The sequence below is a fragment of the Neophocaena asiaeorientalis genome, unplaced genomic scaffold, assembly GCF_003031525.2.
Source record: "Neophocaena asiaeorientalis asiaeorientalis breed wild unplaced genomic scaffold, Neophocaena_asiaeorientalis_V1.1 scaffold388, whole genome shotgun sequence".
In the NCBI taxonomy this organism is placed as follows: Eukaryota; Metazoa; Chordata; class Mammalia; order Artiodactyla; family Phocoenidae; genus Neophocaena; species Neophocaena asiaeorientalis.
Genome location: NW_020172738.1, coordinates 2429226 through 2454858, shown reverse-complemented (window position 1 = coordinate 2454858; position 25633 = coordinate 2429226). Strand labels below are relative to the sequence as shown.

The window sequence follows — 25633 nt, the reverse complement described above, 5'->3', positions numbered from 1 at the left end:
CTGCATTGGGAGCACGGTGTCTTAGCCACTGGACCACCAGGGAAGTCCCTCCCTCTCATTCTTGATCCTCATTCCTCTAATTCTCATCTCCAGCAGCAATTATATTACCAGTGTCTCATATGTCCTTCCAGAGAGAGTCTGTGCACATATAAGTGTGTGTGTGATGCGTGAGCATATATACATGTACACATACCCTTTTAAAAAGCATATGGTAGGGCTTTCCTGGTGGCGCAGTGGTTGAGAGTCCGCCTGCCGATGCAGGGGACGCAGGTTCGTGCCCCGGTCCGGGAAGATCCCACATGCCGCGGAGCGGCTGGGCCCGTGAGCCATGGCCGCTGGGCCTGCACGTCCAGAGCCTGTGCTCCACAACGGGAGAGGCCACAGCAGTGAGAGGCCCACATACCGCAAAAAAAAAAAAAAAAAAAAAAAAAAAAAAAGCATTTGGTGGCATATTATATATTGTTCTTTGTCGGTATTTTCCCCACTTCACAACATATTTTAGACACTCTTTTATGTCAGTACGTATAAATCTTCAGTTTAGAAAAGTGCCCTAAGTTGTTATTATATAGACAAATCATAATTTTTTAAACTAGATCCTTACTGATAGACATTTAGGTTGTTTCCCCTCTGCTATTTGTAAATAACGCCCCACACTATGGCTAGACTGGACTCTGCAGAAGTGGGTCTGCCCTGGAAGCATAAAGACACATGAGAGACACAGAGGGTGTAGGGACTCTGGGTGGACGGGGGCCTGAGCCTGGGAGAGCCTGTGGTGCTGGCCCACACCCAAGGATGGAAGTTTCCACTTATCAAACTTAATGCCACCAGCATTCAGGGCCATCTGGCTGCCAGCCCTTGCTCTGATTCTGTGTTGACCAAGCCGTGGAGCCTCCAGGGATGAGCATCTGAAGGTCTCAGGGTAAAGAGGCAGCCTCTGGGAGCTTGGCTAATATAAGCTAATATAAGCACACCCCTGAAAGGTGGGTCCCACGTCATAGTATACCAGAAAGTCACACTGAGGGCCAGCCCTGGGCTTGCAGTGAGCTCACTAAGGTAAGGCTGCCGTGTAGACCCTTCCTGGGGAATGCTGAGGTCCAGATGGGGGAGGGACGATCATGACTAGCAAACATATTCATCTCGGTAGTGACTCAGGAACAGGCCCCCGGAGGAAGAAAATCTCTCCTCTGTCACATTTTGGCCTACAGAGAAACAAATTTTTCCTTATGTTCCCAAATTCCCTATGACTGTGATCCCCAAGTCTGGCCACGTAGGTATGGCACCCAGGGAGCAGGTGAAAACAGGCCAGGCCCCGAGTCGGATTGGGTAGGTCTTGGTGGACCCAGCGTCTGCATCGTCTTGCAACCCGATTCTAAGTGTCCAGGCCAAAATTTGACCATTTGATATTAAAATTGTACAGACAAAATATCTCACGAGACTCTGAAAGGCTGGAAGCTTGGGATGGGGGCGGGGCTGTTGTTCTTCCAACTCCACTTGTGTACAGGCAGCGTGGATGTTTAAATCAGCTTGAGACCAGAGACCTGGGTTCTGTTCTTTGCTCAGCTACTCTGCACCATGAGCCTTGGGCAGTCACACCCTTATCCCCTCTAAGCCTTAATTTCCACGTTTATAAAAGGAAAGTTTTTAACTAGATAAACCCTAGGATCCCTTTCAACTTGAATGTAGTTTATGTGTGTTAAGTTCATGCACCACCTCCAGGGGGAGCTAAATCCACGATTGGCTATGTTTGGATCAAAGCAGCTGGAACCATAGTCAGGATGGGTACTCTGTGTTTTGCAACCTGGCATCTATCAAGCAAAAGAGCCCCAGGGTTTGGGAGTCCTAGATGGGGGTATTTTGTAAACCAACTTATAATACAAAACAAAACTGAATATTTTTACTGTAAAATATAATAAGTCATAAATGAAGTTACACTGGTGGAAATTTCAGCTCTCTTGTAAGAATTCCTTCCTTTCCTCCAAAACCTCATCATTTTCTTCCATAATCTCTGTTGTATAAGATACACTGATATCCTGAAATGTATTGTGCTGGGAAAGGGGTAGTCACCTATACTAGTGTTACAGAGTTCAGAGGGTTTTTTTTGTTGTTGTTTTTTTGTTTTTTTGTTTTTGCGGTATGCGGGCCTCTCACTGCTGCGCCTCTCCTGTTGCGGAGCACAGGCTCCGGACGCGCAGGCTCAGCGGCCATGGCTCACGGGCCCAGCCGCTCCGCAGCATGTGGGATCCTCCCGGACCGGGGTACGAACCCGTGTCCCCTGCATCGGCAGGCGGACTCTCAACCACTGCGCCACCAGGGAAGCCCCGAGTTCAGAGTTTTAAAAAGAGGTTCAGATCTGTTTTATTTTTACTTACTTATTTATTTATTTTTAATTATTTTATTTTATTTTATTGCTTTCTTGGCCGTGTGGCATGGCATGCCGGATCTTAGTTCCCTGACAACGGATCGAACCCATGCCCCCTGCACTGGGAGCATGGAGGCTTAACACTGGACCACCAGGGAAGTCCTGTTTTATTTTTTAATATTAAGATATTTTCTAAGAGTTTTCCTCTCTTGTTTATATTTAGAATATGTTGTAATCCGAGTAGAGGAACTGGACCTTGAAGAACTGTTGAAGATGGGATAAGGTAATGAAGGACCTGCCTAGCATCAAAGTGTTTGGGGGGCTGTCGTCATCAGAACGCGCAGCATTGCTGCTTCACTGTGACCTTCATGATGTGAATATAATAGTTTTTGCTTTTGATATTTGCGCAGAAAGGATCTTAAACGATTATGCTTGATGATACTATTAATTTCTGTCTGAAATTCACTCTTTTCCCTTATTGGAATACATTGAGAGTAACATGAGGTATGAAAGTAACCACCACTGGCTGCTTTCTGCTCGAAAGTGAGCGCAATGGTATCATGAAATAGAGATAACACTTACATGTTTTTCACCTCCCCCAGAAAGAAGTCAGAACATGTGGGAGCAAAGTAGGACAGTGCCAAGGCCAGGCCAGGGGTGGTGGGAATGGGATGCTTGGCTGTCTGGAATTGTGGGCAGGGTGGATAGTGGGCAGCTGGGTGTGGCCTGGTGGGCTGAAGTGATGGTCCACAGTGGGGGACATCAGTTAGGGGCACAGTGAGGTCACTTTTAGACAGCTGTCGCATGGTGGCGGGGTTGTCCCAATCCTGGCACTGGGGGGTGCTCCCTAGACTCCCAACTATGGCAACTGAACTGGCCCCCCAGTGGCTAAGTGCCTATGGGGCCTTTCTTTCTGGTGTCTCCTCAGAAATGGCTGAGGTAGCATCTATTCTGTCTCCCCTTCCTGCCCGTTGATTACATCTTTTCCATGTGCTTTATATATGTTATTCCGAATCCTCACAGCGCTAAAACTTTAGTGTCATTTCCATATAATCATAATAAGTTCCATTTATTGAATATCTACTACGTGCTAAGCGCTGAATGTACGTCATCCAGTGCAATCCTCAAACAGTGCCGTAAGATGGATGAGTAGAGACTCTCTTGTCCTGATTTTCAAGGAGGGAACAGAGGCTCAGGTAAAGCACACAGATAATGAACAGTGGAGCCAGCCAGTGCTCACCAAAGAGCACTCAGTGCCGAGGATGCTTCCGGTAATGAGATGATAAGGTGGTTTGCTCTATGGGTGTCAGTCAGCTCCTTTCCCCAGCTGGGCTCATAAACCAAATGCCCAGGTGGCAAGGATGGAAATTGTGCACGGACTCAACCACATGAGTCTCTTCTTTTCAAGATTAACCTGCCCACTGTCACAGGAGAGGCAGGTGCTGTGCCCGGGCAGCCTTACTCCATGGCTGGTGTGCTTGAATCAGTTTATTCTCCTCCTCAGATGACCAAATGCAAGATCAGATGTGGAGACCAGGCTCGGAGCAATAAGTAGAATGTCCAGGATGACTTAATTACTAAGTGGCAGGGCCAGCGTTCAAATCAGCTCGTCCCTGAAGAACAGGTTCTGTCTTTCATAAGATGGAGTTAAGTATGGGAATGTGTTTTTCCCTCAGGTAGACTGGAGCTACAGCAGGTAGGTCCCACAATGATACTTTCAAAGCCATGAAAGTATTTTCTTCCTCAGGCCACATGGAAGCATCCCATGAGCAGTAAGGCAGAAAAGGTCCTGCCCCCTCAGGACATGTCACAGTCTTCATTATCCTTATCTATATAATTGTGGTAGCTCAGATTCCTTTTTCATATATCTTTGTCTATGAGTCATTTTTTTTTTTTTTTTTTTTACAAATTTATTTATTTATGTATTTTTGGCTGCATTGGGTCTTCGTTGCTGCGCGCGGGGTTTTCTCTAGTTGTGGCTAGCAGGGGCTGCTCTTCGTTGCGGTGCGCGGGCGTCTCGTTGCAGTGGCTTCTCTTGTTGCAGAGCACGGCTCTAGGCGTGCAGGCTTCGGTACTTGGGGCTCCAGGGCTCTAGAGCGCAGGCTCAGTAGTTGTGGCGCATGGCCTTAGTTGCTCCACGGCATGTGGGATCTTCCCGGCCCAGGGCTCGAACCCATGTCCCCTGCATGGGCAGGTGGATTCTCAACCACTGCACCACCAGGGAAGCCTATGAGTCACTTCTAATGAACCAAGTTTGCAACCATGAAATTTAAACTAACAGAAGGAATAAAGTCAGAAGATGGCTTGAGTCTATACCAGCTTATCATTTCACTGATGGAATTCCATAAAGGTGATTTCATTCTGAACGAGTTGCACTACAAGAAGGACCCCATCATTATCTTGTGGAGGATTCAAAGGTTGTAGTCATCCTTAAGTTGCAATTACATATCAAATACTAGAAAAATTCAAAAGCTTTCCATAATAACTATATTAGGATAGACCAAGTTAGAAATTGTGACTTGGGATCACAAACCACCCTAAAATAACAGTGGCTTAAGACAATAATATCTGTTTGTTTCATTCATGATTCATACTCATTGTGGGCTGATAGGAGGCTCTGCTCCACAATGTCTTTCAGTAACTCAGGCTATTAGAGACTCCACCGTCTTGTAACTGAACCATCTGAAGCACGTGGTGTCCTTAGTCACTGCGGCCGGGAAGAGACAGCTGAGGTTCATGCACTCTGTTTTGATACAGCATTTCTACTCATGGTCCTTTGGCCAGAACGAATTACACGGCCCCACGTAACTGCGTGGCACAGGGAGATGTGGGAGAAGAGAGGGAATACTTGGTTAGCGTCACGATCTCTGCCACAAACTGAAAATCCCGGACAAAGCAGTGTGTACGTTAAGATTCATATATATGAAGATAGTATCATAATAGTATTTTTTCTCAAATACAGTTACCTGCTTTAACATCTTCCATACTAGAAAAAAGAGACCTTAATTTTTCATTTCTCCTTTTTTCTGTGTTTCTTGGGACTGTGTTTTCTGAATATGTGTCTGGCTTTAGAACCAAAGACTACACTATGCTTATAAAATACTCCTCCTGTAAAGAACTGAGTTTCTTTCTCTCTTTCACCCTCTGTCTATTTTGCACCCTCTTCTCTCTCCCCAAGTCTCTGTGTCCCACCTTCTTCCTCACTCTTAACTGATGTCGAGTCTTATTTCAATGAGAAACTAGAAGCAGTCATAAGAGAATGGCCTCCTAGGCCACTCACCAGTTCTGCTGGTGCCTCATTCTGCTTTACTTCCTGTTGCAGGTGATAAATTCTCCCTGTTATCATCCATGGCCACACCTCCACTTGTGGATTTCACTCCCCTCACCTATTCAACAACTTGGCTCAGCAGTTATCCCTCTTCACCATGCATCACTGCATCATTAATTTTACCCCTCTACTGGATCATTTCCATCAGCACATAAACATACATTTAAAATAAAATTGCCTTGACCTCACTCCCCATTCTGCTCTTAAAGCAAAATTCCTCAAGCATTCTCTGTACTTGCTATTTCTACTTCCTCTCCTCTTCTTTCTTGGACTCACTCTAGCCAGGCATCCATCCCCACTAAGCCACCGAAACTGCTCTTGTCGAGGTTGCTATTGTCCATCACCTTGTAAAATACACCAGTTTTTTTTTTTGAAAGATTTTTTTTTTGATGTGGACCACTTTTAAAGTCTTTATTGAATTTGTTATAACATAGCTTCCAGTTTTTTTTTTTTTTGCGGTACGCGGGCCTCTCACTGGTGTGGCCTCTCCCGCAGGCTCCGGACGTGCAGGCTCAGCGGCCATGGCTCATGGACCCAGCCGCTCCGCAGCATGTGGGATCTTCCCGGACCGGGGCACGAACCCGTGTCCCCTGCATCAGCAGGCGGACTCTCAACCACTGCGCCACCAGGGAAGCCCTGCTTCTGTTTTTTATGTTTTGGTGTTTTGGTTGCGAGGCATGTGGGATCTTAGCTCCCTGACCAGGCATCGAACTTGCACCCCCTGCATTGGAAGGTGAAGTTTTAACCACTGGACCACCAGGGAAGTCCCACCAGTCAGTTTTTAATTCTCATCTTATTTGACTTTTCAGCAGCATTTACACATTTCATTATTCTCCAGGTTTTCTTTGCTCTTCTCAGTCTCCCTGGCTGAAAACTTTATGCCCTGACTGCTTAATGCTGGAATGTCCTAGAGCACTTCCTTGGGCCATTTTCTCTATCTACAGTCACACTGAGATGATAGCTTTAAATATTATTTACATGCAGCTAATTTTCAAACATACGTTTCCAGCCCTGAGTTGCCCTCTTGAACTCCTAACTCTTATATCTCATTGCATGCTCAATGCTTCCTCCTAGATCTAGCAGTATAGACATCTCAAATTTAACACATCCAAACCAGACCTCTGAATTTCCCCACACACATACTTATTTACAAATTCTAATTCTCCCAGTCTTATTTTTCTGTCCTTGGCAACATTCACGCAGCTGCTCAAGCCAAAAACTCATCCTTAATTCTTCTTTCTCCTCTTCCTTCTCATCTAATTCATTATCAAGTGGTATGAGCTCTACCTTCAAAATATATCTATCATCTGACTCTGTCTCGCCTCTGGCCTGGCCACCATCCTGTTACACACCATCCTCATATCTTCCTGGATTTTCTAGATAGAACTCCACAGTAGATTTGCTTTCACCTCATGGGACTAGCAGCGTACTTTCATCATTTTGCCTCAGGACTATGTCAGTTCTCCAGCTGAGTCATACTTATATCACAGAGATATTGATCCTGTCACCTTCCTACGTGCTGGTCTTTGGTGACATCATGCTGATAAGCAGGAGTAGCAGATACCTTGGATGCCTTGGTGATATCGTAGATGTCAGGGAGCTGGCGGAATGGTTGGGAGTCCGCCTGCCGATGCAGGGGACGCGGGTTCGTGCCCCTGACTGGGAGGATCCCACATGCCGCGGAGCGGCTGGGCCCGTGAGCCACGGCCGCTGAGCCTGTGCGTCCGGAGCCTGTGCTCCGCAACGGGAGAGGCCACAACAGTGAGAGGCCCGCGTACCGCAAAAGAAAAAAAAAAAAAATTGAGAGGCCTGCCATCTCAATGCATTATCTAGAATCCATTGCCTTATTGTAACTTCCTGTCCTAAGAAAACAGCACAGCTCTTTGTGGATATTTTTAGTTTTAAGGTAACATACAGCACATTTGAGTTTGCTTCTCTGATTCATTTACCAAATAGCCCATAAAGCTGCCAGTTTTAAATGGGGCCCAGCTTGCCGTGTAAGCAGCTGAGTCACTGGCTCCTTGTGATCCAGCAGATTTCATGGTGCTCAGAGCGTCTGTGGCCTGGACGGCCATGGTCTATCTGGGTCCTTGCTGAAAGTTATGGCATGCGTCATCAGGAAAATTACACCTCGTACCTCTAGGGTTTTAGAGTAAAGGCATGGATGCTTTTACAGATAACTACTCTGCTATTGAGAAACAGCTCTTGGATTTCTGTGGGGCAAAGGCTAATGTTTTGCCTAGATGCTCAAAGTCTTGAAAAGAACAAGATTTGGAGATTAATGAGGAGTTTTGGGGAAGAGGTATTTGGGTGGACTTTTCAGAATAAGCCAGAGAATCAAGATATTTGTGTCCTATGTGACTGCTCACCAAAGAGCACTCAGTGCCGAGGATGCTTCCGGTAATGAGATGATAAGGTGGTTTGCTCTATGGGTGTCAGTCAGCTCCTTTCCCCAGCTGGGCTCATAAACCAAATGCCCAGGTGGCAAGGATGGAAATTGTGCACGGACTCAACCACATGAGTCTCTTCTTTTCAAGATTAACCTGCCCACTGTCACAGGAGAGGCAATGCTGAGTCCCCAGGAAGGCGCCATGCTCCAGGCGGTCCAGTCAGTAACGAGGTGGTAGGTCAGTTACACTGGACGCTTTTCACCCTCCCTGGATGGGTTACCTCTTCTGGGTATGGATCGGCTTTCCTAGCACGCCATGCTCCTTCAGCAACGTTGTGTGTAAACTGACCAAATGCCTTATTTTTCCATCATCGTAGCCCATACAAGATTGCTTCAGATTATTTTGCTGAAATAAATTCATTTATTAAACAAGTAGACATAAATAAATACGGTATGAGTACACGATTTCCTGCTCTTAGCTTGCATACTCCACTGTCTAGAAATACTTGTCCTCACGGCTTCTTGGAGGCGCTTAATCCCTCATCAGCTAACGGACAACACTTTACAACGTTGGAGCGCGTTCTTACAGGATGTATTATATGGTCTCAGTCACTGGCCAGAATGTGGTCCTGTTTCTTCTGTAGCTACAATCAAAGGACGAAAGTGGGAGTATCATCTCTCAGAAGCATACATAGTCACCCATGTGAAAAAGTGTTGTTTCCTTCTCCACAGCTTAGGCTTCTAGTAGGTTAGGGATCTTGATAGTCAAAGAATGAATAGTTTCGCCTAAAGAACAACAATGACTCCATTGAACTAGAAATTAAAAGAATGAAGAGTGCTCCCAGGCTGTCTGGGGCTCCTAATGCCACTGAACAAACAGGCAAAAAAAAAAAAAAACCCCAAATGGGCATTACTGTGTTGGCTCTGGTGATTAATCATGTTTATTAGAGAAAAATAGAGTTGCTTGTTCACAGTGAAATTACAGAGAAGTATTTCTGGAACCCGGACCATCCCTGCAAGTGCTTTTTTTTTCTTTTTCTTTTTTTTGGGGGTGGCTGCACTGCGTAGCTTGCAGGATCTTAGTTCCCCAAGCAGGGAGGGATCCCCTGGGATGGAACCCCTGGCCCCTGCGGTGGAAGCACAGAGTCCTAACCACTAGACAGCCAGGGATTTCCCTGTGTGAGTGCCTTCTAATACTGGCATGTTCAATGGCAAAACTTATTTAAAGAAGACTAAAGCATCTTCTACCTGAGAGATCAAGAAGTACTCACACCCAGCAGGAACCGGAGAGGGTTTGGATCACCTCAGCAGGTATAGCAGCTTGACCAGTTGAGGTGCTGGCTGAGAACAAAAGGATGGTGGAAGGCGTAGTAGAACGAGAAAATTACAAACACAACTCCTGCTTGTGACCAGTTGCAGAACCTAGGACTATAGTAGCTCCCTATATTTTCTTCCTCACCCAGTGATATGTACATGTTTAAAAAATCTGTTTATTTTTGGCTGCGTTGGGTCTTCGTTGCTGCGCGCGGGCTTTTCTCTAGTTGCGGCGAGCGGGGGCTACCCTTCGTTGCGGTGTGCGGGCTTCTCATTGCGGTGGCTTCTCTTGTTGCGGAGCACGGGCTCTAGGCGTGCGGGCTTCAGTAGTTGTGGCCCGCAGGCTCAGTAGTTGTGGCGCATGGGCTTAGTTGCTCCACAGCATGTGGTATCTTCCTGGACCAGGGCTCGACCCCGTGTCCCCTGCATTGGCAGACGGATTCCTAACCACTGCACCACCAGGGAAGCCCTGATATGTACATTTATATGTAAACCAATATTTTCCTCTTTCCCTTTCTTCTATTATTTTATACAGGGCAAGTCGGTACTGGTTAACTTTATAATTCTAGGGTACAAAGATGAACTGGGATTAACTAGAGGTAGCAAACACTACCCAGAGGTTTGTAGTGACTGCTGGGATTTGGCGGGAGTCGGGTGGAGGTGAAGGCAGAGAATAAACGCATTGTCACCGTATGAGGGGCAGTTGCTTTGCATTAGGTGGAGCATTGCTGCTGCCGTCATTGGGAAGTTTACGTGTGAGAGGAAGGGTCTGTATGTGTGAGAAGAAGGGTCTGTATGGATAAGAACAGCCAGGAGGTCAGACAGAGGAGACATGCAGTGGGCTGGCTGGCTTCACGCCCGTTTGAGCTCCCTCACACTACATGGAGTTGCCTTTGTGTGCTGTGAAGGTAAGAAAGATAAAAGCTACATTTCATGGATGCCTTTGCAAGTAGTGTCTTGGGCGTAGCCTGGGCTCTGTCAAGTAGACCCACGTGCAAGAGTCTTGGAAGGAAGATGTAAGCCAGGTGGGGCAGCCTCCGTGCTTTTCCTGCCAGCATGGCGCTGAGGCCTGTAGGGGAGATTCTAGGGTCCAGTCCAAGGCGTTAGCACATCTTTAGGTGCTGAGTGTTGGGGAGCAGAAGCAGTGAGATTTCCACTAGAACAGTCTGGGTTTCTTGTTTTTTGCTTTACAATGTTGTGTTAGTTTCTGCTGTACAGCAAAGTGAATCAGCTACATGTATACACACATCCCCTCTCTTTTGGATTTCCTTCCCATTTAGGTCACCACAGAGCACTGAGGAGAGTTCCTGTGCTATACAGTAGGTTCTCATTAGTTATCTATTATATATTTTTTAATTTTTTAAAAATGTTTTTGGAATAGACAAAGTCTTTATAGGCATATAAACAAAGGCAGAAACCATATATAAAAGACTATTAGGGCTTCCCTCGTGGTGCAGTGGTTAAGAATCCACCTGCCAGTGCAGGGGGTACGGGTTTGAGCCCTGGTCCGGGAAGATCCCACATGCCGTGGAGCAACTAAGCTCATGCGTCCCAACTACTGAGCCTGCGCTTTAGAGCCCGCGAGCCACAACTACTGAGCCCGTGTGCCACAACTCCTGAAGCCCACACGCCTAGAGCCCTTGCTCTGCAACAAGAAAAGCCACTACAATGAGAAGCCCGTGCACCGCAACAAAGAGTAGCCCCTGCTTGCTGCAACTAGAGAAAGCCTGCACGCAGCAATGAAGACCCAACGCAGCCAAAAATATAAATTAATTAATTAATTAATTTTGAAAAAGACTATTAGATTTGATTCTATCCCCGTAAACAAAATTTTAAAAAATTTTAATTTGCACATGTAAAAGTAATAACCCTTGACCGCCTGGAGGGGTGGGATAGGGAGGGTGGGAGGGAGGGAGACGCAAGAGGGAAGAGATATGGAAACATATGTATATATATAACTGATTCATTTTGTTGTAAAGCAGAAACTAACACACCATTGTAAAGCAATTATACTCCAATAAAGATGTTACCAGAAAAAAAAAAGTAATAACCCAAACTTTAGAAAGAAAATAAGCAACATATGATTAACTTTGCAGAATTATTATAAATTGGTAAGTAAAAGACTAATAATACCATAATACAAAAATGAACAGAGATTATGAACAATTAGCAAAAGAGGAAATACAGAAATCAACAAAGTTCGACAAAGCAATCTCATAAGTAAACAAAGAAATGTAAATTAAAAGAAGACACCTTTATAGCCAACTAAGTCTAAGGATTTATTTTGCATGGTGATGCTCTGTTTACACTACTCTAGGAATTATAAGTCAGTAAACACTTTCTACAGGATACTTTAACGGTATATATTCAATTCTTTTGAAAAGTTAAATTTTTAAGAATGTACTTTAAAGAAAATCATGTGTTAATAAACATATATGTAACAAGGGTATTTATAGTAGAATTATTTTTAATCATTAATTATCTATTTTATACATCTAGCTGCTGTTATTCCTGGCTGTAGAGCATTGAACGTTCCCCTCTGGTTTTACTAGATATTCTGTGAGCTTCCTATTGCCTGGACTGAATCCCTCTCAGCTTAAACAACATAGAATATGTTCTGTGGTCTGAAACAAGGGGCCCTGTCCAGTACCGTAGGCGTTCCATACAGTTTGGATGGATGGATGAATGGAGGAATGAATAGGCTATTGAAAATTGTGGGGCAGCTTATCTCCACACTAAATGGACCAAACTATAGTCACTTTAGTTTGTATTTCTCTTTTCTATTTCTTCCCTTATTGTTAGTTTCACAACCCGTCGTTCTCTGCTTTCACTACTCTGCCTCTGATGGCATCAACCAGCCTTCTAATTTGCTGTGTCTAGACTGCTGAGGGCTAAAGGCTGTACACGAAACTAAAACAAATTCTAAGGAAAGGAAGAATGATTAGTGAGTGTAGGCCTTTTCTGCAGAACCCCCCAGCCTTTCTAAATAGAGCCCAACTGGATTCAGTATTCTGGAGTTGGAGGGACTTTACCACGCCTGTCTGCTTCTCCTATTTAAGTGTTAAAGTTGCCCTCTAATTTTAAATAGTGAAATAATTAGTTCAACCTAATTTTTGTCAGTCAGATCAACTCTCTTTATTTTTCACAGGCACAGGGTCTGCACAGATCATTATCCATAGATAATCTTGTTTCCCACCATTATTGACCTTCCAGCGGCCCATCTGCTTCTTGTGTTTCTTTGCCTCCTTGTAAGAGGAGTCTTTGTGAGTTGCTCCAGGGGGCCGTGTCTGGGAGGGTCTGAGCAGGAAGCAGGAGCCTCAGCCCACGAGCTCTGCGCCGCTCCCCGCCCCCCACCAGTTTAAAGGAACTGTGGGCTCCTTAATGATCCTCTGTCATGCCTATTCTTTCCGCTGCTGGATTTTCACATGTGACGGGAGAATCAGGTTGGTGATGAACTTCCCTGAGCGCACAATTGGCACAGGAAGGATGGAGCCAGGAAGTGTTCTGGGGCCCACGTGAGACCCTTCTTTGAGCACGTTTCGTATTACCGGAGTTATCACTATGTAGTGTCAAATATCCAAGCACCTTTAAATGTTCCTAGTCTTGCATACAGGTACCAAAAAATCACGGCTATCGCTAAGGTCGGAAATAATAAATGTAATGGAAGCTTTAACTTTAGGAAAGATTTGGGGGCATGGAAGCAAGGGATTAGGAAATCTCCTGTAAAGAGTGCTTAGTAGCAGAAGACTGATGGGACTTCCCTGGTGGTCCAGTGGTTAAGACTCCACGCTTCCACTGCCGGGGATGTGGGTTAGATCCCTGGCTGGAGAACTAAGATCCCACATGCCCAGCAGTGCGGCCAAAAAAAGTAGCGGGAGACTGATGAACATAGTTGCCGTAAATGATGGTGACGATTGAAAAAGTCCTAGTAGGAAATCTTGGGTAAATGGAAGCTGAACTCTGGCAGCTTTGAACTTGGAGGGAGGGCAAAGTGGTCTTGTGCAGATATTGGGCCAGAGGGGTCTTGTCTGTCCTTAACTTCATGGCCCTCAGGTAAAGGCCCAGACTGCAGAAGAACATCCCTGGGAAGATTATTCCCAGAGAACGGCTCCCTTTGCCATGTGTCTGGCAGGCCTGGGGAGCGACTGCATCTTGTAGGCCACTCTGTTGCATGGTGTGATGTCATGCATGCAAAGGACTCCGAATAAAACATGAGGACGGGACCCTGGCACCAGGAATGTGTAAATTTTAGGTGTGCTGGTTGGCAGTCTCCGAGGGCTGCTTGTCCGCTTCAATGCGGTTCGCTACTGAGTAGCCCGCAGTGACCTACGGTGTCCGCTGTACAAGCCCGGGGAGAGGTGACTCAAGCAAGGGTTTAACATGACGCCGAGCAGGAGTTAGCAACGCTTCTCCTCGAGAAACTGCTGCAGCCCTCGGCGAAGATCGGTTGACCGCACCATTATCAGCCTGTTATGTGGCTAGCTGGAAATTCACCACATAATGTTGCGTATGTAAACTTAACCATATCACGTTGTATGTGTACTGTTTATAACTGTGTCACATTTTGCATCTTTTTTTTTAAACTTTTTATTTTATACTGTAGTACAGTTGATTAACTATGTTGTGTTCGTTTCGGGTGTACACCAAAGTGACTCAGTTATACATATACATGTATCCTTTTTCAAATGTTGCATCTTAAATGAGATCAGGACTTGATTTATTCCGTTAATCGAATATTGCTTCATCCTTTAGATACTTGTGCACTTGCTTCTCCTCGAAGAGGAAGTTTCTGGAGTCAGAACTGTGTCTGGCACATCTTTGTGCACCCGTGGTGTTTCCTCCAGTGTCTCACAGGCAGCAGGGGTTGGATAGTGATGTTGTGAGTGAGTGAGCTTTTCCTTAACCCATGTATGCTGTCACCCACCTCTGACTTTTTCCACCCACAGTTGTGCACGTCAGGCAAACTGTGGGAGCAGATCGTCCAGTCTGCCTGTGACCACATCACCCCAGACATGAGAGCCCTGGCTCAGGATATGGGCTGGAGACAAATGTTCTTCACCAGCAAGCTGCAGCTCCAGCGGCACCTCCGCAAGAGGATACAACAACAAGGAAGCCGGAGGAGCAGTGAGCTCTAGGGTCACACATTCCTACCTGCAGGAGAGTTGAGGCACGGCTGTGTTTTCCATCTGTGTCCAAACCTCTTCTGCTGCCTTTGATTAAGAACTAAGGTTTTGTTGATTCAAGGAGCTATAGAGTACTTGCACACAAATGCAGCACACCGCCTCTGCTGGGCTTTGCCCGAACCACGGTCCCTGCCACAGGGAGGGTCAGCTCATGGCCCCAGCACAGGGGCAGCCGGACAAGAGGCGCCCATGCCCTGCCACCCATAAGAAAAGAGGCTTCTGCTGTATGGTAACAAACAATAAATGATTATTAGCAGGTTTTTATTACGTATGTATTTTATCTAGGCGTTGGAAAGGGGAACACGGCTTTTGAATTTTTTCCTGGTGTCTGTCATCTGAATCCATCCGTGAGTAGGTGGCTGTGTGTCCCCATAGGGAACTGTGAGGGGACAGGGGCAGCGGGAGACACTCCTGCTGAGTGCAGCTGCCTTCCTGACTCTGCTCCGCTAAGATGGTATTCAGGTCCCCCACCCTCGGGACCCGGGATGCCAGGCTCCATCCCCCCACGTGAACAGCCTCTGACCTGGCCCTGGGACATGGCCGGAGAGAATTCTAGACATTCTGCTTGCAGACCTCGTGCAGAGTCCAACTTCCCAGGACTTTACATTGTCAAATAAACCCATAAATATTTCTAAGAGAGGTGCGGCTTCCCCAAAGAAATGTGGACAGTTACTGCTATTATAACAGGGATTTTTTGGGGGGAGGGTGTTTGATTTTTATTTTATAAAAATTTTATATAAAATGTTATTGTATAAAAATTTTTATACAATTTTTAAAGGTTACTTTCCACTTACAGTTATTACAAAATATTGGCTATATTCCCTGTGTTGTACAATACATCCTTGAGCCTATCTTATACCTGATAGTTTGTACCTCTTTCTTCCCCACCCCTGAATTGCCCCTCCCTCTCCCCCTCCCCACTGGTAACCACTAGTTTGTTCTCTAGATCTGTGAGTCTGCTTCTTTTTTGGTTATATTCACCAGTTTGTTGTGTTTTTTAGATTCCACATGTGAGTATAACAGGGAATTTTAAAAACACAGGCTGTGGGTAACTGAGTGAAAACCCAAGTACATTTTGTATTCTGTTAAGTTGGCAGAGGGGCAAAAGTGGTACAGTTTTAGGGGAGAAAATTCTACCTCCCTGAGATGGGTTATTTAACAATTGTTTTCTTCCTACTTTCTCATGGCAATTAAGTACCCAGACAAGGCGCTCACAGCAGCGAATAGTCTCGTGACTCCTTTTAGGCTACGGAGCAAAGTAGCTCTCAACCTCCCATCACCTTATGAACTCTTCCTGCCTGCAATCTCCACTTCGCTACATAGAAAAATAATGCCCTCCCAACCCCGCGCTTGCCTCCCGCTAGAGGAACTTCCTGTGATGCCCTGGAATCTCCCAAATGGTGGGGAAGAAGGGGACTCTGGCTGTCCTCCCCCACTCACTCCTCCTGGAACAGCTCCATAGCCATAGCTTAATGACAGATTCCTTCTTTTCTGTTTTACTAAACCTGGATTCATATCGGATCAGACTTTAACCCCCATCCACACACCCTTAACACTCAGTCTTGGATTTCCAGGGACATCTGTGAAATCAAACGCAGTCTCCTTCCTGGCAGAAGAAGAGCCTGTCAAAGTTGTGTCTGGTGGCTGGCAGGCAGGCGGAGGGCCCATGCTTCTGTGCGGCTCCCGCTGCCTCGTTTCGCCCGGAAGTTACAGACTTCACTCCGGGCCAGGTTTTCAGTGACAGGTTAATACCATGTGTATACGGCAGCTGTGTGTGCGCACAGCATAACTGCGTAGATACCAAATTACAACCCATTTGTAACATCGATGCAAAATGCCAACAGCTTAAAAAATTTCACGTGTAATGTTTTACCAACTGAGTTCTGAAAGCTTATGGGCATGTATAATAATCTAGATTCAACATGAATCAGTAAGAACACATATATGGCCATTTGAAAACTTACTATCTATATAAAAGATAAATACAGATGCTAAAAGCTAAATAATTAAAAATGAGTAGGTAATATGTTGGCTACTGTAAAGTAATAGTTAAATAACATAGGTTATTAGATTATTTCAATAATTATTTGTCCTCAAAACTTGAGTGCCTTATTATAATTACTTCTACTAAAATAGGAGCAGTGTCGTCAACCTAAGATCCTACGCGGCACCAGCACCCTCATTTTGCCTCTCTCTCCCGCCTCAATAGGGAGGCGATGATGGTTTGCCTCTGCCTCTGTTGACAGCTTTCATGTGGACAGATAAATCTGCTTCGTTCGTGACATATTTCAGAGTAAAATGTCACAGCGTTTTATACTTTTGCCTTTTCTCATCTCTTCACTCAAAAGCGTTTCTACTCGTCTCTCATTCGCCATTGTAATTGTAAAAGTAAAATACTGATACTTTCTGATGATTTATATATTTAGTGTTATAAGAACAATCTATTATTTTTTTAAATTAATTCATTTATTTACTTATTTTTGGCTGCGTTGGGTCTTCATTGCTGCGTGCGGGCTTTCTCTAGTGGAGGCGAGCGGGGGCTACTCTTCCTTGCGGTGCACGGGCTTCCCATTGCGGTGGTTTCTCTTGTTGCGGAGCACGGGCTCTAGGCGCACGGGCTTCAGTAGTTGTGGCACGCGGGCCCAGTAGTTGTGGCTTACAGGCTCTAGAGTGCAGGCTCAGTAGCTGTGGCACATGGGATTAGTTGCTCCATGGCATGTGGGATCTTCCTGGACCAGGGCTTGAGTCCGCATTGGCAGGCGGATTCTTAACCACTGTGCCACCAGGGAAGTCCAAGAACAATTTATTAACAATAGCAAATGTGAATATTTAATTTATAAACTAAAAAATAAATATATTATACTCAATGTCAACTTCTATTGCTGCTTTTTTTCCTGAACAGGTTGGCATAGTACATGCATTAAACCTCGATTATATGGAATTCACAATGTTTTGTTTTATTGAGTAGGGCCAAGAATTTAGGCTGTGATTATATTTGGGGGAGGGGTGGGAAGCAGGGGTCCGGTCAAATCACTAGTTACCACTTGTTGCTGTTTTCTGAGCTGCTTGTGTACAAGATGGTCATCAGCCCTCATTTATTACCCAAACCAACTGCCCAGCTGCTGAAGAATAATATCAAAGGACCTTACATAAAACATCTGTGCAGCATAGTTTTTTGCTCTGAGCTTTAGTGTAATGACCTCTATCTTCAGTTTGTGTTGTGATATGATACAGTGTGAGAGAGAATCCAAGCTTTTCCACTCTGAACAGTTGGCTTCCACTTGAAATGGATGCCTTTGGTTGGATGTTAAACAGACAGGCTACCACCATACTAAAGAAAGGTGTGCACCTGCAGTTAAAAGCATTCTATTACGTAGCAGGTCATTTTACAAAGTAAAATTAACATCTTAGCTTTACATGTTTATTGTTTTGAAATGAGATCGTCCGCACACTGGGATAGCATTCTTCTGCCCTGGCAACATGGAACCCTCAGGGATGGGAGCTACGAAGGACTTGCTGTTTCCTGCTTATCACGTTCCCTCAAACAGAGATCTTCATTCAGAAAAGCTATTTTCCATTGGGAAATCTGTTCTGCCCATCCAGAAAGTCTGAGAGCCATAGATCATGGTCACGGACTGAGTTGGAATAACCTTAGGAACAATAATAATAATAGCAACTTCCATTGATTGTCTATTGGTTACCAAGGAATAAACAGGTAATAACTGATTTAATTCTTACGGCAACCCTTGAAGGTAAGTGATGATATTTCTGTCTTATAGACAAGGGGTCTATAAACTATGGCATACATCTAATCTAACCAGCCACCTGTTTCTGTATATGAAGTTTTATTGTGCCACGGTTTATGACACAGTGACAGAGTTAGATAGCCACAATATAGACTGTATGGCCGGCAAAGCCTAAATTATTCTCAGGAAGGGCAAGTTAATTTTCCAAAGGTTTTATGACTAATAAGTGGTAAAGCTGAGATTCAACTCTATGCCTACTGAGTCTATGTTCTTAACCACAAACGCCACACCACCTCTCCTTTCAGAGCCAAAACCACGTTTGGCCAGTGCAACTTGAAAAGGTGATGGAATTTGCCCAAGGTCATATTTGAAATTATAAAGGGGAGGACCTTGAGTGTACTATGAGAGACCATACTAATTTAGTTGGCCAGAGAATGTTCCAAGCTTTTAATGAACTAAGTTATTACCCATTTTTCTATAAATAAATATTGTAAACTTATTTAAATACTAATAAATATATTCTTCTTCAAGGCCCTTACATGCTCTTAGGGAAAACCGGGGAAAGGACTGAATAACAGAGTGGAACATGGCTCACTGGGACCTTCCCAAACTCAGTCCTCTCTTCTTCCTGATACTTTCCTCCACTGGGGACCAGGCCTTCCCAAGGAACTCACACCTCTTTCCACTTCACCTGACAATGGAAGAGGCTACCCAGTGCCAATTTGAGACCTTTGGCCCGACTCTCTCTGTTTTCATTGTCAGAAGTCCACACAGTTCATCTGTAGCATCTTTAATGCATTGCCAGTGATCTGCTCTCTGCCCTGACTCAGTTTCCCTTTCTTAGACGCTGATGGCTCATTAGCTTTAAAAAAGGGAGATTAGAAATCTCGCTTTCTTAGCTCACACAGCTGCACCATCTAAGCCTAAACATGAAGAAAAAGATGAATCAGAAATCTACTAAAAAAGTGTAAATATGAAACAAAATATGACTCAAAAGCTATCTATTCCACGGCTTTATCATGTTAAAATTTTACCTTTTTGGTACCTTCTAAGTTGTGGCATCATTTTAAGAGACATCATTCAGAGTCTAAAGAAAGAGGAATTGAATATTTTAAATGTAAATGTGATGAGTTCATTAAAAGCCAAAAATTGATTGTTATAGCTTTTCAACTCAGAGAGGCAAAGCCATTGAAGTACCCTGCAGGGTAGGTGACTGTGCAGGGTACTTCATCACAGGAAGTGCCTCTGGCACCCAGAGAAAGGCATGTAAGCCTTACAGCTGACACTGCTGAATGCTGGCTGGCTGGAGAGTCCGCAGAAGAAATTACAGCAGCGCCACTTTGTAATGATACAGTAGCTTGTCAGATCAAAGATTTAGCTGCAAACGGGAAGGCTGAGTTAATATCTTCTCTGCAGAATCGTACTTCTGTCTCACAAATGGACAAATCAATAGATGTGGCTGGACTCGCTGTTTTGCTTGTGATCATCTAGTATCACACCAACTAGACAAAGATCTTTTATGTGAATGCTTGGAAGCAAACACAAGGGGTGCTGAACCATTCAAAATCCTGAATAACTTGATTCACTCTCGTGGTTGATCCTGGAGCAGCTGTATTGAGGTTTGCACTGATGGTGCAGCAGCAGTGGTGGGTGCTGCTAATGTCTCGGCACGAGTCAAAGCCGCGCCACCAAAACGCACCAGCGGTCATTGTATTTTTCATTGCTATGCTTGCGGTCAAATAATGGCCAGATTCACTTAAGGACCTCCTTGAGGAAACAGTAATAATGACCACCTTTTATGAGGTCTTTACTCTTGACTGCACATCTTTTTAATATCCTGCGTGACAAAATTGTTACCAAGCCAAACTTGGGTCCACTTGAGCAGCAAAGCCAATCTACTGACAACCGGGTTGTGGTGAAGGAAAGTGCAGTGTTTATTGCAGGGTACCACGCAAGGAGAACAGGCAGCTCATGCTTAAAAGACCCCAATTCTGATAGCTTTCGGGGAAGGGTTTTTAAAGACAGTGTGAGGGAGGGGGTCTCAGGGTGTGTGGTCAGCTCACGCACAATTCTCTGATTGGTTGATGGTGACGTAATAGGATGAAGTTTGGGGAATCTCAGTCATCAACCTTCTGGTTCCAACTCGTCTGGGGTCTACATGCTGGTGGTCAGCATGCAGTTAACTATTTCCACCTGGTGGGGGTTTTAGTATCTGCAAAACAACTCATGGATATGGCTTGGGAAATTGTCTATAGCCCTTGATGAAGAACGGAAGGTCCTTGACTTTGTTTTATGGCTAAGCCATTATTGTTTTTGACTTGCTTGACTGCTTTCCTTTCTTTCTGCATTTTCTCAGTTCTCTGATTAAATTTGCTCTTTGGAACGCAGGGAAGGCCTAGCAGGCTAGAGCTTTTTTACAAATAAGAGGTGAGGATGTGGGGTGGGGGTGGGGTGGGGTGTCCCTGGGAAGGCCCTGCAGGGTCCTGCTTGGTTTCGAAATGGAAAATATGCACAAGGCACATGAGCTGCAAATCGAAGTCCATTGGTTGTCTTGAGGAAAAGCACTTGTGTAACTGAGTTGCAAACTCAACTATGGATTTTTCGTGAAATACCATGTTTATGTTTGGCAGATACATTATTGAAAATGAGGCTGTCACTTCAAGAAAAATAACTGCAGTATTTGTTGCCAATGATAATATTTAAGCTTTCCAAAGGAAATAAGAATTCTGGAAAACTTATATCAACCTCCATGAGCTTGTCCACTTCCCAGTTGAGATATAATTCACATACCATAAAATTCACCCTTTTAAAGTATATAATTCAATGGTTTTTATATATTCAAAAATTTGTGAAACTATCACCATTATCTAGTTTTGTCACCCCCAAAAGATACCACGTGCCAATTCCTCTCTCCTCCTAGCCTCTGGCAACGACTAGTATACTTCCTGTCTATGGATTTACATATTCTGGACATTTCATATAAATGGACCACACAATTATCATATGATTTAAAAAAATATTGTTTGAGATATGAAAACATCTGGAAGATCTACAAAACTCAGTAGATTAGTATTTTTCCAAATTACTAAAACATTATGTTACAAAATCCTACATGGGCAAAAGAGCCATTCGCAGTGCAAAACAGGCTTTTAATGTAACGTTTTACAAAAAGTTATATGATATGGTGTCAGATTACACAGTGCAAATAACCTTTAAGAAATACCACTTGTTGAGTTTTGTTGTGGTATCAAAAAAAAAAAAAAAAACTACCGAACTACAATTATCTGAAAAGACTATTAAAATAAATACTCCTCTCTTTCCAACTACATATAGGTATGAGGCTGAATTTCCTTCATATATGTCTATCAAAACCATATATCAAAACAGATTGAATGTAGAAGCAAACATAAGAACCCAGCTGTCTTCTATTGTGCCAGATATTAAAGAAATTGGCAAAAATGTAAAAAAATGCTATTCTTACTAAAAAAATTTTTGGGAATATGGTTACTTTTCAAAAAATGTTATTTATGTTAACATAGTAGGCTCATTATTATTTTAAAATGAAGCAATACTAAATAATTTTTTAAATTTCTCAGTTTCACTTTCTAATATGGTAAATATCAATAAGATACAGCCTACAAAAACAAAAGATCTTTGGGACTTCATTGGTTTTCAGGACTGTAGCATGGACTTGAGACCTAAGAGTTTGAGAACTGTAAGTTGAGCACTTGTTGTCTGCATCTTTCATTGGACAAACAGACATACCGTAGGGATAGTTCTGCATTCGTTTTATTGAACCTCTCTGTGTCTTTTATATTATTAATGACAGTTTCATTTAAACAGGTTACAAGTCTCATCTCCCTTAGCCTTGTTATTGCATCACCACTTCCAGCAATAGCAACTTCCTCTGCACGCGGGCCGCTCAAGGGCAGGCACTTGGCATCAGCCTGCCTCGTTCTAATAGGATCCCAGTTTACATCTGTTGAATGGAAGGAGACTAGGGAGACAGACAGTGGAATAAATATACTATACACTAGGAGTGCTCCATGGATAGTAATTAATCGGAATGTCATATGCATAAAAGGAGATAATCAATGTGAGGGAGTCAGGAAAAGCATTTGAAATTGATTGGAGGTGGGGAGGAGTGTTTATCACAATATTACACACTATGGTCAAAAATTAGAAGCAACCTAAATGGCTAACCATTGGGAATTTGTTTTTAAAACATTATAGTTTATACAATCGTTAAAAATGATGTTGCAGATAGGTATTTGCCATCTGGAGTTTTTTTGACTTAAACTGACCGTTTTTCCTCCCTCCTCTCTGCCTCATCTCCTCACCCCTTAAAAAAAGAGTTGACAGAATAACATTATCAAAACTGTGCTTAATGCCTCAATTGTGCTGGAGTGAAAAAAATGGTTGAGACCACTGTACTGAAGATGCACATCTACTGATACAGAAAGATGTCCTTGATAGAGTGTTCATGCAAAGAACAAATTATAATTTGCTTTATAATTATAATTTATAATAAAATTTAATTATAAATTATACTTTAAAAGTATAAAATTGTTTTTGAGAAACACAGGCACAAACAGTAAAAGGGTATAAAAGATATTGCAATGATTATATCTGGGTATTGGAAGTACATTTAAATTTTTTCTTCTTATTTTTACACTCACCTCAATATACTAATATATACTTATTTGCTTACCAAATTCAGTGTATTAATAAACATGTAACATAATACTTTTGTAACAGGAAAACAAATTATTTTTAATTTGTTAAAATATAACAGTAGCTCTCAAGCTTCTCTTTATCAAGGTGTTACACTCGTAGTCATTTATCAAAAGAAAAAAACAATGCTAATAAACTCACTTTTGCTTTTTCAAAAAAAAAGAAATCGATTGGAATGTTTTACACTTAAATATGCTGAGAGCTGGTCTCCAGTTTTAGTGAGCATAAAAATCAACTGATAAGCTTATTTATTGGGTGGGCAAAAAGTTCGTTTGGGTGTTTCTGTGACATCTTACGAAAAACCCGAACGAACTTTTTGGACAGTCCAATACGAGGCAGATATCTTGGTCTCATCCTCCAAGATCCCAATTCATTAGGTTTTAAACAGCCCCAGGAATCTGCATTTAAAATAATTTTGGATACAAGTTTTAAATTGAAAAATCATCACGTGCATAAGGGAAAAAGTCAGGCCCACCCTAGAGCCCAAACTGCCCTCCCCAGAGCTGAACACTGTTAATGTTCCCTTCTGTTTCCTTCCAGAAATGTTCTCTCTCTATATATATATATACAAGCCATATGAATAACCTTTTTTGTAGTTAGCAAAAATGTAATTGGGGGTACATTAAACATGTCTTGCTTTTTTTCTCTTAGCAATATATCTTGGATACTGTTGTCTAATTTTACATATGAATCGGTCTTTTTTTTTTAACAGTTGCATAAATACCATACTTTAACAGTTCCCATTGATGGACATTTAAATTATTTCCAGTCTTTTATATAACAAACAATAAATCAAAAAATCCTTGTTCATTTGTCTTTGTTCATATGTAGGAAAAAATTTTAGAAATGCAGTTGCTGGATTATAGGGTGTGTGCGTTTTAAATTCTGTAGCTGAACTTGGCCCTTCTAAACAATCACGCTCAGTGATTCTCTCTCGGTGGTTTTATAACCGTACCTAGGGAAAGGGGAAAGAACCAAACGGACAATTATCACTTATATTTTAGGAGTTTTCCTCTTAAAGATAAGAAAATAAAGATTTTGTACAAAAACTCACTGACCATCTTTAAAGAGGACAAAATTTATTTAGTTGTATGTAAATGAAAAGTATTTGGATATGTGAGGGGAAACCTATAAAGCACATAACAAATATACAATCAACCCTATATAATATCATCAGGATATATTTAAACAGGAAATAATGTATTTGCTGTAATTCTTTATAAGCATTCTCTTTTTTTTCTGTTGGCAACATGAATATTGCAAGTAGGTTTTACTTTTGTCTTTGTAAAACGGGGACTTGATTTGGTAGAGATCACCACTTCTAAAAATATGGTAAATCAACGAACAACTGGACAGACTGAACATAAGCAGGTCTCACTTGGATATTTAACTGAAGCTGGGTCATTGGATAAAAAGTTCGTATTTGTGATGTACAACTAGTAGTGCAAGCGTCAAAATGCATCAGCTGTATAGCACCATTCCCAGTATTTAACACCACCTCTTGTTAATTTGGTATTGTCAGTAAATGAAAGTAAGGGAGTAATGTAGTCAGTTTTAAAACACACAACATGTTTTTCAATCTATCATCCTAATTTAATGGTAAATATATAGAGAGAAAAACGTTGCCTCAGCATTTAAGATTACCTTTATCAAAAACAGAGAGCTGGGTTCTTTCACAGCAGCCAAAGATGTCATGATAACAAACGGGTCATTGTGTTGGACCAAATGGAGTATGACATGCAATTTATGATCTATAATAATTTACAGGCAATTCTTTAATCATTGGAGGTAATATTGCATATGTTAGCCATGCTTTTGTTTCTCCTTTCCATTAGCCGCCTTTTATGATTATTGTTATTTTGGTGGTCCCTTTCATTACCCAACCCCTCCCACTAGACATTAGAGCAGGAAATCGTGGAGATGAAACAAAAAGGAAACGTGTCCGTGTAATCACTTGTTAACAGCTCTAAAGGGTTTGGTGGAGTAAAAGACTGAAATGGATGGCTAAAATTAGGCTGGGGTAACATTCTGTGACTCCAATTACTAGTACCATTCCTGCCTCTAATTACCAAGGATAACTGAGAATGGTCTGTACTCACTTTAGATAAATTTGACCCAAGACACTGGCCATGATATTAAAGCATTTTTGTGTGTGTGTGATGAGCAAATTGTAAGTGGAAATTTAAATAGTTCTAAAATATGTGTAAACAAGTAAGGCAGCCAGAAATTTCAGAATGATTCTGGGAAGAACATTCTGCAGTGTGAAACATGTTTGGCTTAGAAAAATAGAGATCTCCTATAAGGGAAGAGCATTGTGTGATATCATGGATCACAATTATCTTCTGTTTGAAATCAACCAAGAGAACTATTTTAAAAACGGTGCTGAGCTCAGGCAGATGAACTGTCCATAGAACAGCAAGACACTGGAGAAGGGCTATTTGTTACCACTACTGCAATGTCAAGTGCACAGACATTTGGACCAAGGGCATTTTATTATCCTCACAACCTGATAGTCTCATATTTGGGATTAGTAACATGCTTGACAGATGATTTAACCACCAACTTTACATGTTAACCAGC

At 42.9% G+C, this 25633-nt stretch overlaps 1 protein-coding gene across 1 annotated transcript in view; it reads left to right on the top strand.

Annotated features, from left to right (window-relative positions):
• FBXO36 (F-box protein 36) overlaps positions 1–14833 on the top strand; it is a 97456-nt gene extending 82623 nt beyond the window's left edge. Inside the window, exon 4 of the mRNA XM_024740638.1 lies at positions 14337–14833. Coding sequence (XP_024596406.1) covers positions 14337–14525 — 189 coding nt within the window. The 3' untranslated portion in view covers positions 14526–14833. The remainder of the gene's footprint in view (positions 1–14336) is intronic.
• Positions 14834–25633: the final 10800 nt, after the last annotated feature.